General features: G+C 28.5%; 2 protein-coding genes across 2 annotated transcripts; one reads left to right on the top strand and one right to left on the bottom strand.

Annotated features, from left to right (window-relative positions):
* Nucleotides 1-910: 910 nt before the first annotated feature.
* On the top strand, nucleotides 911-4,530 carry LOC108780266 (protein KRI1 homolog). The gene is made up of 9 exons (XM_018547911.1): nucleotides 911-1,091; nucleotides 1,505-1,581; nucleotides 1,756-2,157; nucleotides 2,253-2,569; nucleotides 2,663-2,844; nucleotides 2,922-3,178; nucleotides 3,260-3,523; nucleotides 3,650-3,807; nucleotides 3,891-4,530. Exons 1-9 carry the CDS (start codon nucleotides 986-988, stop codon nucleotides 4,528-4,530), a joined length of 2,403 nt encoding a protein of 800 aa, XP_018403413.1. The 5' UTR covers nucleotides 911-985.
* Nucleotides 4,531-7,440: 2,910 nt separating this feature from the next.
* Nucleotides 7,441-11,327, bottom strand: LOC108780314 (uncharacterized). The gene is made up of 6 exons (XM_018547970.1): nucleotides 11,040-11,327; nucleotides 10,568-10,836; nucleotides 10,115-10,294; nucleotides 8,750-9,005; nucleotides 8,311-8,400; nucleotides 7,441-7,593 (listed from the first exon to the last, which is right to left on the bottom strand). Exons 1-6 carry the CDS (start codon nucleotides 11,325-11,327, stop codon nucleotides 7,441-7,443), a joined length of 1,236 nt encoding a protein of 411 aa, XP_018403472.1.
* Nucleotides 11,328-14,320: the final 2,993 nt, after the last annotated feature.

The raw sequence follows: 14,320 nt of genomic DNA, 5'->3' as shown, positions 1-14,320 counted from the left end.
AGATGCAAACTCCATGATCTTCTAATTAGAAGTGAAGTGAAACTGCATGATTTGAAAGTGTAAGCAAACATGATATTTTTACTTTTTTATATGTATTAAAGCAATTTTATGATAATGTTTAAATATTTCAATAAAATATTTTAATAAAAAAGTAATTCCATCACTTTTATATACTTATTTTATTGAAATATTTAAACATTATCATAAAATTGCTTTCAGGCAGGGACAATCATTTGAGGTTTGCTTGCGTTACTGCCAGTAAATGAGTCCTGTTATGAGTGAATGCGCTAATTATTGTCATAGCCGTCGTACACGTGTACACATTACATACACATTGACGTTGTTGCTTTTATTTAGTGTATATTAAAGTTTATATTTTAATATAATAAAAAAGTAAGGTCTATTATATATATATCTTAAAAGCTTCAAAATAAATATCTTAATTACAGCTATATGCTTAAAGCGGCAGTAATTAGGACATTTGCCCTATATGTATATAATTATTATATTCCATTTAGAATATACTCTGAACTAATTTTTTTAAAATATGCTTACAATGAGATATATGTATATATATACACTCAAATATTCAAATACTATAATTAAACAATAAATATAATTTAAAATTACACAAACTCAATAATAATAATAAATACAAAAAGCTAATTAGTATGCAGTTAAAGAATTTACATTTTAATCTATCAATTGCAATTATTAAATCTAGTGTATTGCAAATTAATGTTGATTAAGATCCTTACTCATTCGATAAATATTTTTCGCGATAAAATTTTAGTACGCTCAATTCAAAGCATTATTGATAAAATTACAAACACGCTTTACCAAATAGGTTAACAACGGCTGTAATTACGTCCATGTTTTGCAAAATCTGTAGAAACTACTTAACCTAAAACACGAGCACGACGACAACTTTGACAACCACGACCAATCGTCGATTAATACTAAACATACTAAAAGTTACTGAACTATGTTATTCAACGGGGAAGACTCGGACTCCGATGGAGAATTAAAGATAAACAAGGAATATGCCAATATTTACCATAATTTCCGTCAAAAGGAAGAATTACATAAACGTAAGTGAACCTAACCTTTAACAGACGCAAAATATTTTTTATTGTATAATTGGAATACCGTATGTTTAAAAAATGTGTTTTTCTTAGTTGTTTAACTTTTTATAAATCTCTTATAAACTGAGTCGTATATACGTATATAATGTAGGAATCCAAGATCTGTCAACTAGAAGTCGATTATCCTTTTACAGGATTATCTCAAAACACAAAAATTTCTCTACCTAAAAATTATATTAAAGTGATATAATTGATTGACACACATAAAAGAAAAAATCAGAATATTTCATTGAATTAGAAAAAACCTTATATCTCATAATTATATATCTACTACTACATTATTACATTAAATTACTTTATATAATGTTTTAAGTATACATATAATTGTAATTTTTTTCCTATTTTTAATTATCTTGCAGTGAAGACAAGGTATGGAGAAGATACTGAGTTTTCGGAGGATGAGTCTAATGATAGCAGTTCATCAGAAGATGAGAATGTATGTTAATTTCTAATTTATTTGACAAATTATTAATTGCTTTTATCATGTAATTTATCGTACATATCTTCTTAATTGATTAGATTTTGTATTTAGTCTCCTTTTTATTTCATAAAATCTAGCTTTATGTATAATAATACTGATAAATATATAATAATAATTAATTCCTTTTAGATTCAAGATCAAGAATTTGATAAACAGTTTCTAATAACGTTGGCTTGTTTGAAATCTGAAGATCCGAGCATATATGATGAAAAAGTTAAGTTTAATGATATTAGCAAACCAGGAACATCGGAAAGTGCTGAAGCAAAAGAAATAGAAAAGAAGTCAAAGAAAGAGAAACCTATTTCTTTACGCGATTATGAACGTAAGATAATATTAGAAAGAGATGGACGGTTTAGTAGCAGCGAAGATGAAGATGATGAAAAACGGAAAGCTAAATCTAAAATGTGCACTTACGTGCAGGAACAAAAAGAATTAAAAGATAGTTTTAAACATGCTATAAAAGATGAAGATGAAGATGAGGATAATGACCTCTTAAAAATAAAACAAAAGACAGAAGATGAAAAACACAAAGTACTTTCAATGATTACATTTTTTACATATATGTATATATATATATGTATGTATGTATATATTATATTGTATAATGCTTTTATTGTTTTATTTAGGAAGAAGAATCATATAAGGAGTGGTTGAAAGGTCAAGAAGTGAACATAGATCTCAAGGACAAGGAAATTCTTAAACCATTACGAGATTTTTGGTTAGATCCCAATTTAGATTCAAATGAGAAATTTTTAAGGGATTATATTTTAAATAATAAGTATATGGATAAAGAATCATATGATGTTGATTTAGAGTATAACCAAATTGTTCATGACAGTGATGAGAACTTGTCAGAAGATGAAAAGACTATTGAAGAGCAAGAAGCATTTGAACGTAAATACAATTTTAGATATGAAGAACCTGACCAAGAATTTATCAAAAGGTATGCGTTTTTACTTAATATAAATAGAAATGTTAATTGTTATTATAAATATGCTCAAGTTTTTTTTATTTGTGAATTTTATATTTTACTAAGGTATCCACGAACGATGGAAAACTCAATACGGAAAAAAGATACGCGCAGATCTCAGAAGAGAGCAGAAGTTAAGCAAAGAAAAGAACAAGAGAAACAACAAAAGAGAGAAGAACTAAAGCAATTGAAGGCGTTGAAGAGGAAAGAAATAGAAGACAAAATAGAAAAATTAAAAGAAATCACAGGTAACGTATAACTTTAATTTCTAAAAGTATAAAATTTATTTTAAATTATTCAATATTTTATTTTATGTCCACTACAGGAAATGATGATATGTGCTTTGATAACGTCGATTTTGATTCCGATTTTGATCCAAATGAACATGACAAAAGGATGAAAGAGATTTTTAATGACGAATATTATGCTGGTGGTGAAGACGAGATACAGAGGCCAGAATTCCCAGAGATTGATGAAGAATTGGATATTGAGAAATGGGACTGTTATGATCCAGCTACAGATAAAATTGACATAAAAGCTGAGTCACGCGAAGAACCTCATTGTGAAGATCCAGATTTTAATGTACTTATTATGATTTATCTATTATATAGTATGTTTTGCTAATATATTTTATATATGACTTTACTAGTTATCTGATTATAGATGGATGCAGATTACGATGAATCCCGAGATTTGCAGTCCAAACTCATAGAAACTACAAAACAGAGAATACGAAAGAGACGCTCTAAATTTGCTGAACTTATAGCAAAGGAGAAACCGAAATTTGATCCAAAACAATTTCCTTCATATGCAGATTATTTCGATCAATATTACTCGTTGGATTATGAGGACATGATTGGAGATTTACCTTGTAGATTTAAATATCGAAAAGTAATGCCAAATGACTATGGATTAAGTGTTGAAGAAGTAAGTGTTAATTATATAAATTTTATCAATATTAAAATCAATAATTTTAACGAAATTATTTCTAATAATATAATAATTCTTATATAAAATTTATAATTTAATAAATATAAATTCTCTTATTTCAAGATTTTAATGGCTGACGACAAGGAATTAAACAGGTGGTGTTCTTTGAGACAAGCTCTTAAATATAAACCAGAACATGTAGAACAGAATGAGATTCGAATATATCAAGAAAAATCAATGAATGAAGCAAATAAACAAAAAATTCTTAAGAGTTTATATACGTAAGTATCACAAGAGAGCATTAAAAACATATGATATATTTAATACATACTATAAATTACACATCACTTTTTTATATGTTTAGTGAACAAGAAGAGAAAAAAGAAGAAAAAGACGAACATATTACTGAACAAACTGAAACTAATAATAAGAAACGTAGACGAAAGAAGAAAATTAAAACCAGTAATCTTAACGCAGAATCTACAGATACTGATATCGTTTCTAGAGAAAAAATCATTCAAGTAACAAATGACGATGTACAGAATAATTTACATAATAGTAACGATGAAAGTAGAAAAGAGGAAAAGAATGAGAATGCACAAGAGAAAAATATAGTAAATAAAAATGAAAAGCAGAAACGAAAGAATAATTTAAAAGTCAACAGTGACGCTCCGATTTCTAAGAAAATAAAGATGGATAATATAACAAAAGAAGATCCTCTAATAAAAACGGAAAATAACATAGAGAATAATAACAAAAATAAAGTAGAAATTAATAACAAAATTAAAACAGAGAATATTAACAAAAAGGTAGCTATTGACAAATTTACAAGTAAAAAGAAAAATAAGAATAGAAACTCTCAATTTAACCAAATGAATACTAGAAAACGCAAATCAAATTACGATGATCCAACGATGTCTTTGAATGCTGAAAGATTGAAGACATATGGAATAAATGCTAAGAAATTAAAAAATAAATTAAAATATGGTAATAAAAGATTGTAAATATAGATTTTCTCTATTTGTGCAAATCTATAAGTATAGCAAATATAAAATCATATCTATATGATTTTAAATTCTAGCATTTCTTTTTTAGCAATTAATATTTTTCTATTGATATATATGTATGTACATATATGTGTATATATATAATATATGATATAAATCAGGTCATATTGCAAAGTTACAATAAAAAAAAAATAGAAAAAGTATCGATATATGTATATAAGCATGACAAGTTTAATATAAGAACACATACATACTACACACAAAAATGAATAAGAGAAAGTAGGCAGCGACTGCGCGCACCCTCGAGTAGGAGTGGTCTCGAGTTAGGGCGGATCCGCTTTCGGATGATAAACGACGTTTGCGGATTATTAGGATCGTACGCTGCTGTTTGTGTTTGCCTATATCCAACAATTTCCATCTCTAATCCAGCCCGTATGCTTCGCTCAAGAGAAAACAGCCCATTGATTCGACGCGTTACGGATTTCATTTATCAGGTTCTTCGCGTATCTTTCTTTTTTGATTTGTTAAAATTTTATATATATATATATATATCGGCAAATCATAGAGAATAATTTTAAAATGCAGCTACTTTACTTAAAGTATAGCTTACAGTATACCATAAAAGAGTAGTAAATAATAATCTTATGAATATATACATTGTATTAACGGCATGCACATAGGATCTTATAACACAGAATGTATACTAAATTTTAACGAAAGCACAAATTTTATTTGTAATAATTTAAAATTAATTTTTAAACAATATATGTGTGGGATCATATTTCTGGAAAAATAAATCAGGAATTAAAAAATTTTTTTAAGGCAGATTATACATTACTAAGATTGTTTTATATACATTATAATTTTTTTATAATAAAATATTAATAAAACCATTTTTAATCGTAGTAGATATTTATTTTCTACGTTAAATATTTCTGTTATAGCCTTTTCAATGTAACAAGATTCCATCATAAAAATAGTACATACAATTTATTTGCTGCAACAATGACGTGTCATTTTTAGTTGCCTGTAAAAAAAATAGGCACAAAGAAAAAAGATGAAAACATATTTTAAAAGTACATTAAAGCATACATTCAAGATTCATTAAAAACATACGTTAAAAGTACATTAAAAGTACTTTTATTTCTCTGTAATCAGTTATTACATTCAAAATTGTATTTCAAAATTAATATTACAACATTTTAACAATTTAAAATATTTAAGTTTATTTTCTGAAAAACTTTATTTTCTGCTTGTATCGCTATTTAACAAATGAGCAATTTATAGAGAAATATAATTATATTTAAATTATTTATTTAAAATTTCAATATTTCGACTTACATTCTTCTCAATTTGATTTCAAAATATACGTTTTTATATCTACATTTTATAATTATATCTACATAATGTTAAAGAATAAACAGAATTGGCTACATCAAATCGTGTAAAACGTGATTGTGTGTAACAAACAAAAAATTTTTTTTCGATCACTTGCGGGAAAAAAGACGACTGTAAAAAACAATATCGTTGATAATGCATCCGTGATGCCTCTTAAGAATTTTATTTAACGGGAGGGTACAACGACATTGGTTAGATTCGCTTCGAAACGGTCGGCAAACCCTCTTTCTCCCCCGGGTACAATAAATCAATCCCCTTGGCTCGACGAGGAGTACTAGTATAGTAGCAGGTGGCTCCTGACGGCCACCGGCGTTCGCGTCCTTAATTCCCAATTAATGTTATCCTCGATGTAAACGTACGTCCTGTACATCCCCCTTGGTCTCCGAACCGTACGTTCGAACATGTTTCCTCGCGGATTATGCATCGAATGCGCCAACGGAACATCGTCGGGTGCATTAAAGTAAAGCATAGTTCTATAATATATCGAAATATTTTCTACAATGTCTTATAATTCTAAAATTGCCCGAATTCTTGCTTTTCAGAAATAAGATTATTCAGTGATTAATTTATGGTATCTATATGTCATATTTCGACAAATACAAAGAAAGGATATATAAACAAATTGTAGAAGAAAAACATTAACATTAATAACACTGGCATGCACATATCGAAGGAATATCAAATAAAAAAAGTAGCATATGTACTATTTAACATAAAATGTATAAAATTGATATCGTTAATTAAGTTTTGAAAGAATTTATAAGAGAAAAGAAAAAGTCTTACGAAAGTTTCACTTTTGCGATTCGCACGTATAATCGATATAATTGATCGGGGATAGGAAGCTGTGCCCGAGTTATAGGAGCTATTGAATTACGGCAGGACCGAATTTCACGGGCTAACACCTCCATCTGGATAGCAGCCAAGGAGGATAAGTGCACTTAGGGTAGTGTAATTGACACAATAACCCCGTCGGCGTTCTAATTGGCGGAAAATCGTCGGATAGAATCCGATCTCATCGGATCCTCGTTAACTGATCGGACAATTAAACACCTTGCAGCGTTCCCCCTTCGTCTACAATCGCGAAGATAGAAATGTAAATTTGGGAAATCATTAGAGACTATAAAATAAGTGCATTTAGATATAAAATAAATTTAATTCTATAGAAAATGATTTTTATCTCACGATTATTCTGCTTGTGCTTTACTGTTCTCTTCTGGAAAAAAAGTCGATATCATATTTATAGAAAAAGATATAGAATAACACTTTATTATGTATATTATATAATAAATAATAATTTAATTTGCTAAAATATATTACTTTCGTGCATGAAAGTTTCAACACCTAATAAAAAGAAATAATTGACTTTCTTCGTTGTTGTATTACGTGACGCAAAGTATATACATATATATATATATGCACAAAAACGGTCACACACATATTTCATCAAATCTTCAATTTCTTAAATCTATATGGAACAATGAGAAATAAAAAAATGTGCGAAACTTGCTTTTACGGAGAAGTAACGGTTGTAAATGCATCGGTCATAGTAAAGTTCGACTCGATGAATCTTATAGTAGTATTTGGTGGTTTATTCGGGTTTCCTGTGGGTAAATCTCCAACTTGGATAAGAATCACGAGATACGTAGTAACCGAGCCAATCACCTGAGAAGAAAAAATTCGATAGTTTGATTCTATATATCTTATCTGAGAGAGAGATTTTATATATTTTTTTAAATCTTATTTCATCTTCAATTTAATCCATAATTGGGTGGATGTGGACAACTCCTATCTTTAAATAAATTATTAAAAAATGAAACAATTAATAATTACTATTTTTCAAATTTTGTGACTTTTTGTCACAACTTTTTTGTGTAGTGTACATTTATTGCACATTTATTACTGTATTTTCTCTCGGAATCAAATTTTATTTTCTTTTTTCAAACAAATAAAACTAATTGATCAAAATTACAAAATAATTGTCAGAAGTATTAAAGACTCCATCTCTACTGTTCAGAATTTCTTATTTTGAAGTGAAGCATGAAATATGTATTTTGTATATAGGTACTTAGTTTCACATTGTGTTCTGGTATTAACATAAGAAACTTTGTAACTTTCAACGATTAATTCTTAATTACAGGAGAAAAGTTACAAGACAAAGTCTCAGATTAATCGTAAGTAAAGTAATAAAGAGAATGGCATTATTATATGGTGGAAATAAAGCATAGCTCACACATATTAATACGCATACCAGTGCGCGAGCGATTACCCAAGAATTTATATTTTTACAATAGGATCTTTATTTTTAATAAATTTTAAGAAACTTATATCACTGTAAATATCTGAAATTTAATTTTTCGCTTTATGAAATTAAATACTTACTCCATGAATGAATGTATGATCCAGATTAAAGAATCCACACGCCGTGAATGTCAACGGATTCTGTATCAGTTGCAGAGTGAAATCCCGTATCTGTAACAAATTTGGATATTAATTGCTGTTGCTCGTTATTTCATTAAGATAAGGTAATAGACTTGCCTCCGCGCGTAATTCTTTGCTGGCCGTTGGCTCGTACAACTCGCAGATTATGTCACCTGTGTTCGCAGCCTGCGAAAGTTCATGCATCAATATAGGTATTTACACGTATATTGTATATCGCGATTGTTACCAATTAAACGCGAAAGAGAGAAAGCCGAATTGTTTTTTCAGTATTCAAAAAAGCGATGATATTTGAAAGAACTTATGTTTTTACTAATTCTCTCTTCAAAATACACAAACAAGAAAAAGTGAAAAAGCGTATAAAAATTTTGTTTACCTCAACGCTCGTCATTGCGCACAAATGATTTACGATGAGGATCTTTGATGAGTAAAACAGAATCCAGCTAAGGACTGGTATTACTTCCCTCTTCCTACTTTCCCAATTTTCGTTAGGACCCAACTCGTTCCAGAAAATCTTGTAAGCGTAGTATAAGAGACTAGTGATGAATACAAACGACACCGTCATAGAAAAGAGAATCTGCATGCCAAACGCATCATTTGCACTTCTGCTAGACTTGATTAGTTCCAAATGAACTTGCCTTTACACAGCAAAGAAGAGAACATTATCAATCAAATCGTTTCGAAAAAGTATATGTGAACATTAAAATATATTCTGCTATTATACAAGGTACTAAAAAACTAAATCAATTATGGATAAATTTGTTATATTTAATTTTATCATTTTCAGGAATAAAATTTTAGAATTATACCTTAAAAATTTCTTCTCTCACTAAATTTTAATTCTACATTTCATTAATTTCAATTAGATATTCATCAAATTACATTCAAAATAAGGATTGATTTTATTTACGTTAAGATTTATTGATAAATAAAATTACATGAGAAAAATACGTTGAGAGATGGATATTACGTTTTTGTGAACACATCAAATATTTACTTAAAAAATTTTTATAAAAAACTCACATATTTTTATAAAAATTATTTTTAAATAGAAATGCACTGAAATAATACAACTGAGAATTGGACATTTTAATTTCAATGTTAATAAAAATAATTTGTGTGTATACAAAAATAAGATAAACTAAGGAATTAAAGAACATTTGTTAACATTTATATTACAAAAAAAAATTGTTTTTAAATAATTTATTTAAATAATATTTTAATACATAGATAATACAGTCAAAATTGTATAAATTAAATTGCAGAATTCAATTAACAAAAAGGGTAAATAATAAAATAAGAAATTCTCATTTCTTAGTATTATATTAGAACATTAATATAATATAATTTTTAATTTTGAGTTACTTAATAATTTATTATACAGATTTTACAGAAAAAAAAAATTAACAATAATAAAATAACAAATTAATATACAAATAAGCATTATTCTATTAGACTATCAGGTTAAATATATTAATTTGTGAAAATACATTTGTGGTACACGTCATCGGTCGTGAGTTGTGAATGTGTTAATTATCATATATTCTTCGAAAATATGCAACAGATCAAGATAAAATTGACATTAACCATTAGTCATAAATGACTCGTTATCCTGCAAATTCTAAGTAGCGTAATTGTAGATATACACGTACACAAAATGCACGTAGTACTAATGTACTATGCAAGGTGATCTTGATGTGCAAAATTAGAAAAAAAATTGTTTATGCGTGTGTAGTAAAAATCTCACTTGACGGCTCTCATCGTGTTGATATTATCCTTATCCTTAGATTCGTCCAGCGAGGATGCGATGGCCTTGTCCCAATCATCCTTCATTTTCAGTACTCTTTTGTGCTGCGGCGAATCTGGCGTAGTCGTTAACATACGTTTCAGCAGATTGTTCAGTTGAGTGAACCGAGTCTTCGAGTATCTTCAAGCGTTCACGGCAGAAGCAAGAGAGAGGAAGCCAGTAACGATTATTTACAAATATATAATTTTCAATAATTGTACTTTCTAAATTTCTTAGAGCAAAATCTCACTCTTTTAAAGTACTGAAATTTAGAAAGTACTGAAGTCGCAGAATGTACAAAAATTTTTACATCTAATTAAGTAAAAGAAATATAAAATTATTGCGAATCTCTCAAAGCAGTTGCATTCGTAGGTGGGATTAATTCGTTTGTACTTATGCGAGATTACACTTTACCTGACCCAGTGTAAGAACGATATGTCATTCACGTAGAGCAAACCAACGGGATAATTATAGGCAAACATAATGACAACTTTCATAAGCATAGGTGTATTCTCCATGAACATCTCTTTATAATTAGCCACTGTGAATACGATGAATACTACAATGACGAGTACGAGAGTATAAATCTGATTCCGATACAATTTCCGATAGTTCTTGTCTAATCCGATTTGTTCCAAAGATTTCTCGCACATCACTATGCGCATCATTGCTGCTTTCATGTACTGCAAATGTTGAAAAATAACAATGATGCTCCAAATCGCACGAATATACGTTTAGTAGATCAAGAATCCGTTTTGAGAATTGAATAAAGAATTTATATTGATATACCATATAAAAATTAATCTTTTTACTTAGTTAGATTTTAAATTTCAAAATTCTAACAGCATGATAATGTCAATCTCTACATCATTTTAAATTAAATTACCTTTCTCCTGAACCAGCCACAAGGGATGAGGCAGATCGTCAGACAGATGTTGGCGTAGAAAATACCTTGAAATGTATAATCTCCGAGTGATTTTGTTTTGTGCACATAATAAGATCCCAAGTATTTTATCGACATCTTCATCACGATGCAATACATCACCAGACAGATCAACGAGTATGTAATGTTTAAAAATTTGCCCTTCTTGGTAGACCAAGTTCCCATGCCGACAAAGGTATTCATCATCATCGTCGGCGTGACCACTTCCTGTATGGTCTTCGGTTCAAACATCTTCGTGGATGTCAAAAACACCTGCTGGTCTCGATAATGACGAACGACGAGATCTTCGCCGTCGACTACAAACGTATGTGCACCTCGAAATCCAATCGAAAAATGAACAAGTATCGTAACTATATCACCTCGCGTGTTCGCACACATGCGGACAACGTAATAAACTAAATGTCACCCCCGACAAAAGTGGGAAGCCGAAGGTAGTCGCGAATAGGTGGCGGCGGAGGTGAAGTGGTGAACGCACAATCCAAGTAAACCATGTAATGTTCGCGATGTCTCGCAATGTCCGTATGTCCCAAAGGATTCATTCACTCATCTTATAATCAATATTGACTCGCAAGCGTATTGCATAAATAGTCGTCTGCGTTTTTTTTTTATTTCCACAGCAAATACGCTGTAAAATTTCAAAATTTCTGAAATTACGCTGGCTTATAAATCACCGAAATGTTAAATAATGTTTCTGTGAATGGATTATGAGAAGGTTGCGATAAAAATTTTGAACAATTGCTATTGTACTTTTAATTCTTGAAGAGTCAGCACGATGTAATATCAAATTCCTTTCTATTGATTTTACTATTTTTTTTAAGTTGAGAATAGTTTTTTCAACGAAACTGGAAAAAAATTGAAACCAAAATTTAATATTTTGATTAAAATGTTTTTGTATTATCGTCGTTTGTAGTATTGTCGTTTTGAGCCAATTTTTTACAAATTATTGCAAGCACTAAATGATATTAAATTGTAGAATGCCGAATGAGCATAATAAAATTGCTGTTATAGACGGAACGTCGGCAACATTATGCAATAGAAATAATGATAAATTTAAACGATGACAAGGCAAGTAGTGTGAAATAAGCAACAAATACATCGGGTGTCCGTGATCTCATAATGGATAAATACCCAGGAGACTTCATCAAGAAAATCGATATCGTGCAAAGTATCAAGCTAAGAGCTACCTTATTAAAGATAATATGAGGATTAAAAATGCAACTTTATGTTACTAACATTTGTGAAAGAAGATTAATATGTAATAAAAAAATTTTAATCGATTGTCATATTGGATAAAATTATTCTGTAAATTATTAATTATCAACATTTTTTTATATTTTTAATGTGTTGATGCAAAAATTCTATTTCATAATATATTATTTAAATAATTACAAGCAACTATCGTGCACATTGCAAAGAACTCTACATTTGAAAAGTCGTACACTCCGATATATAGATCTTGCACATCACATGCAGAACTGCCATAATAAAAAGAAATGAGTAGCAAATATAAAGATAAAACAAAGAATATTTAAAATAACTGAGGCATACATCTATTAAATATATAGTTACAAACATCTTCGACGTCTTTGAAATTTATATATAACTTCTTTTCTAAGTTGAAAAAGTCAAATCGAAAAATATATATTTATACTCTCCATTATTATTGTATTATTATGTAAATTTATTAAATTAATTTATCAAAAATTTATAACATTTCGATATTAAATATCATTATATTATAACATCATACGTATATATTAATGTAACATTAATCATTTTTATACTTTTGTAAAAGTTTTATTTGTAAAATTTATACAGAGATTAAAGAGAAAGTCTTGTTTGATAAATTACGAGTAAAATTTTATTCTAAAATTTAAAGGGGAAAAGTAAAGAATTTATTAAAATGTTTACTACTATGACTATTTTACAGAAAACTACTTTATTTTACATACTTTCTAAATTTTTTGGAGTTAATCTTTATACTCCAAAAAGATGAAAATATTGCTACTTTTGGTCTCACTCCAAAGAATTTAGAGAGAATAACTTTTATTTCTATGATACTTTGCGATATTTATTTGTAGAATTATATGATGTCACTGATCGATAAAATACGACTCATCGACATATTTTTATATACTATTTACTATTACATTAATATCGCACGCACGCATGTACATAAATTTTCGTAGAACAATAGCCATCTATTGTTCTATCATATATAAATAAAAAAATAATTAATTAAACGGTTAAATTAATCAGAGCTTGGTGAAAGTGTGGCCCTAAGTCTAATTCTAAGAACAAAGTATTTGTGTAAACTGCTAGTCTGTGGACTACAATTTCGTAAGTACAGATTGCAAAACTTTTATACATGTTGGTACGATATTGACAATTCATATTGAATTAAGAAATATAAAAAAAGATTTTAATCTAAATAATTTTTCTCATTTTCAGCATAAACGCCACCTCACAGACATACGTATAAATGCGTATACTTTAATAATGGAAGAGATTTTGAACCTATCTAGAAGAAAAAAATATAATTGTGTATATGTTATTTATAAAATATTGCGTTTAATCAATAATACAGTCGACTTTAAGATTCCTTTAAAACTTTTTAAAAATAATCATTAATTTATAAGTCTTATAAATGTGCATTTTGTACAGCATTGCCCATCGTGTTGCTCACTTGTATCATGATAACCAAATTGGTCGTAACAGTTCCTAAAATCTGTAAGTATGAAAAGTATGAATATAATGCACACAATGTGATATAATAGATAAATTTATAAATAAACTAGTAGGTATATTTTTTAAATGTGAAAAAATATTATTGAATTTTTTTGTGGTTACATACATTTTTAATTACATAATTTAATTTTGCAATTTTATTTAAAAATCGCTGATATAATAGCATCATTTTATAAGCAACAATTTGATACAAACCATGGTTAAAATACGATAATCCAGAATAAGACCAAACATTGAAAATGTCACCGGACTTTGTAAAATTTGAATACCAAACTGTTGAATCTGGAACAATAAAAGACAATAATTACATAACACATAAACATGTATATAATTGCAATCAATTATACGTGTATATTTATATAAGAACAACGAACCTCCTCTTGCATATCAGAATTTGCATAATATCCATTAATCGCATGAATGATTTCCATGGTTTTATTTCCCTATAAATAGTTTAATTATAAAATCTAGAATTA

This window comes from Cyphomyrmex costatus, unplaced genomic scaffold (assembly GCF_001594065.2).
Source record: "Cyphomyrmex costatus isolate MS0001 unplaced genomic scaffold, Ccosl1.0 scaffold69, whole genome shotgun sequence".
Taxonomy (NCBI): domain Eukaryota; kingdom Metazoa; phylum Arthropoda; class Insecta; order Hymenoptera; family Formicidae; genus Cyphomyrmex; species Cyphomyrmex costatus.
This window is presented reverse-complemented; position numbering and strand designations above follow the sequence as displayed.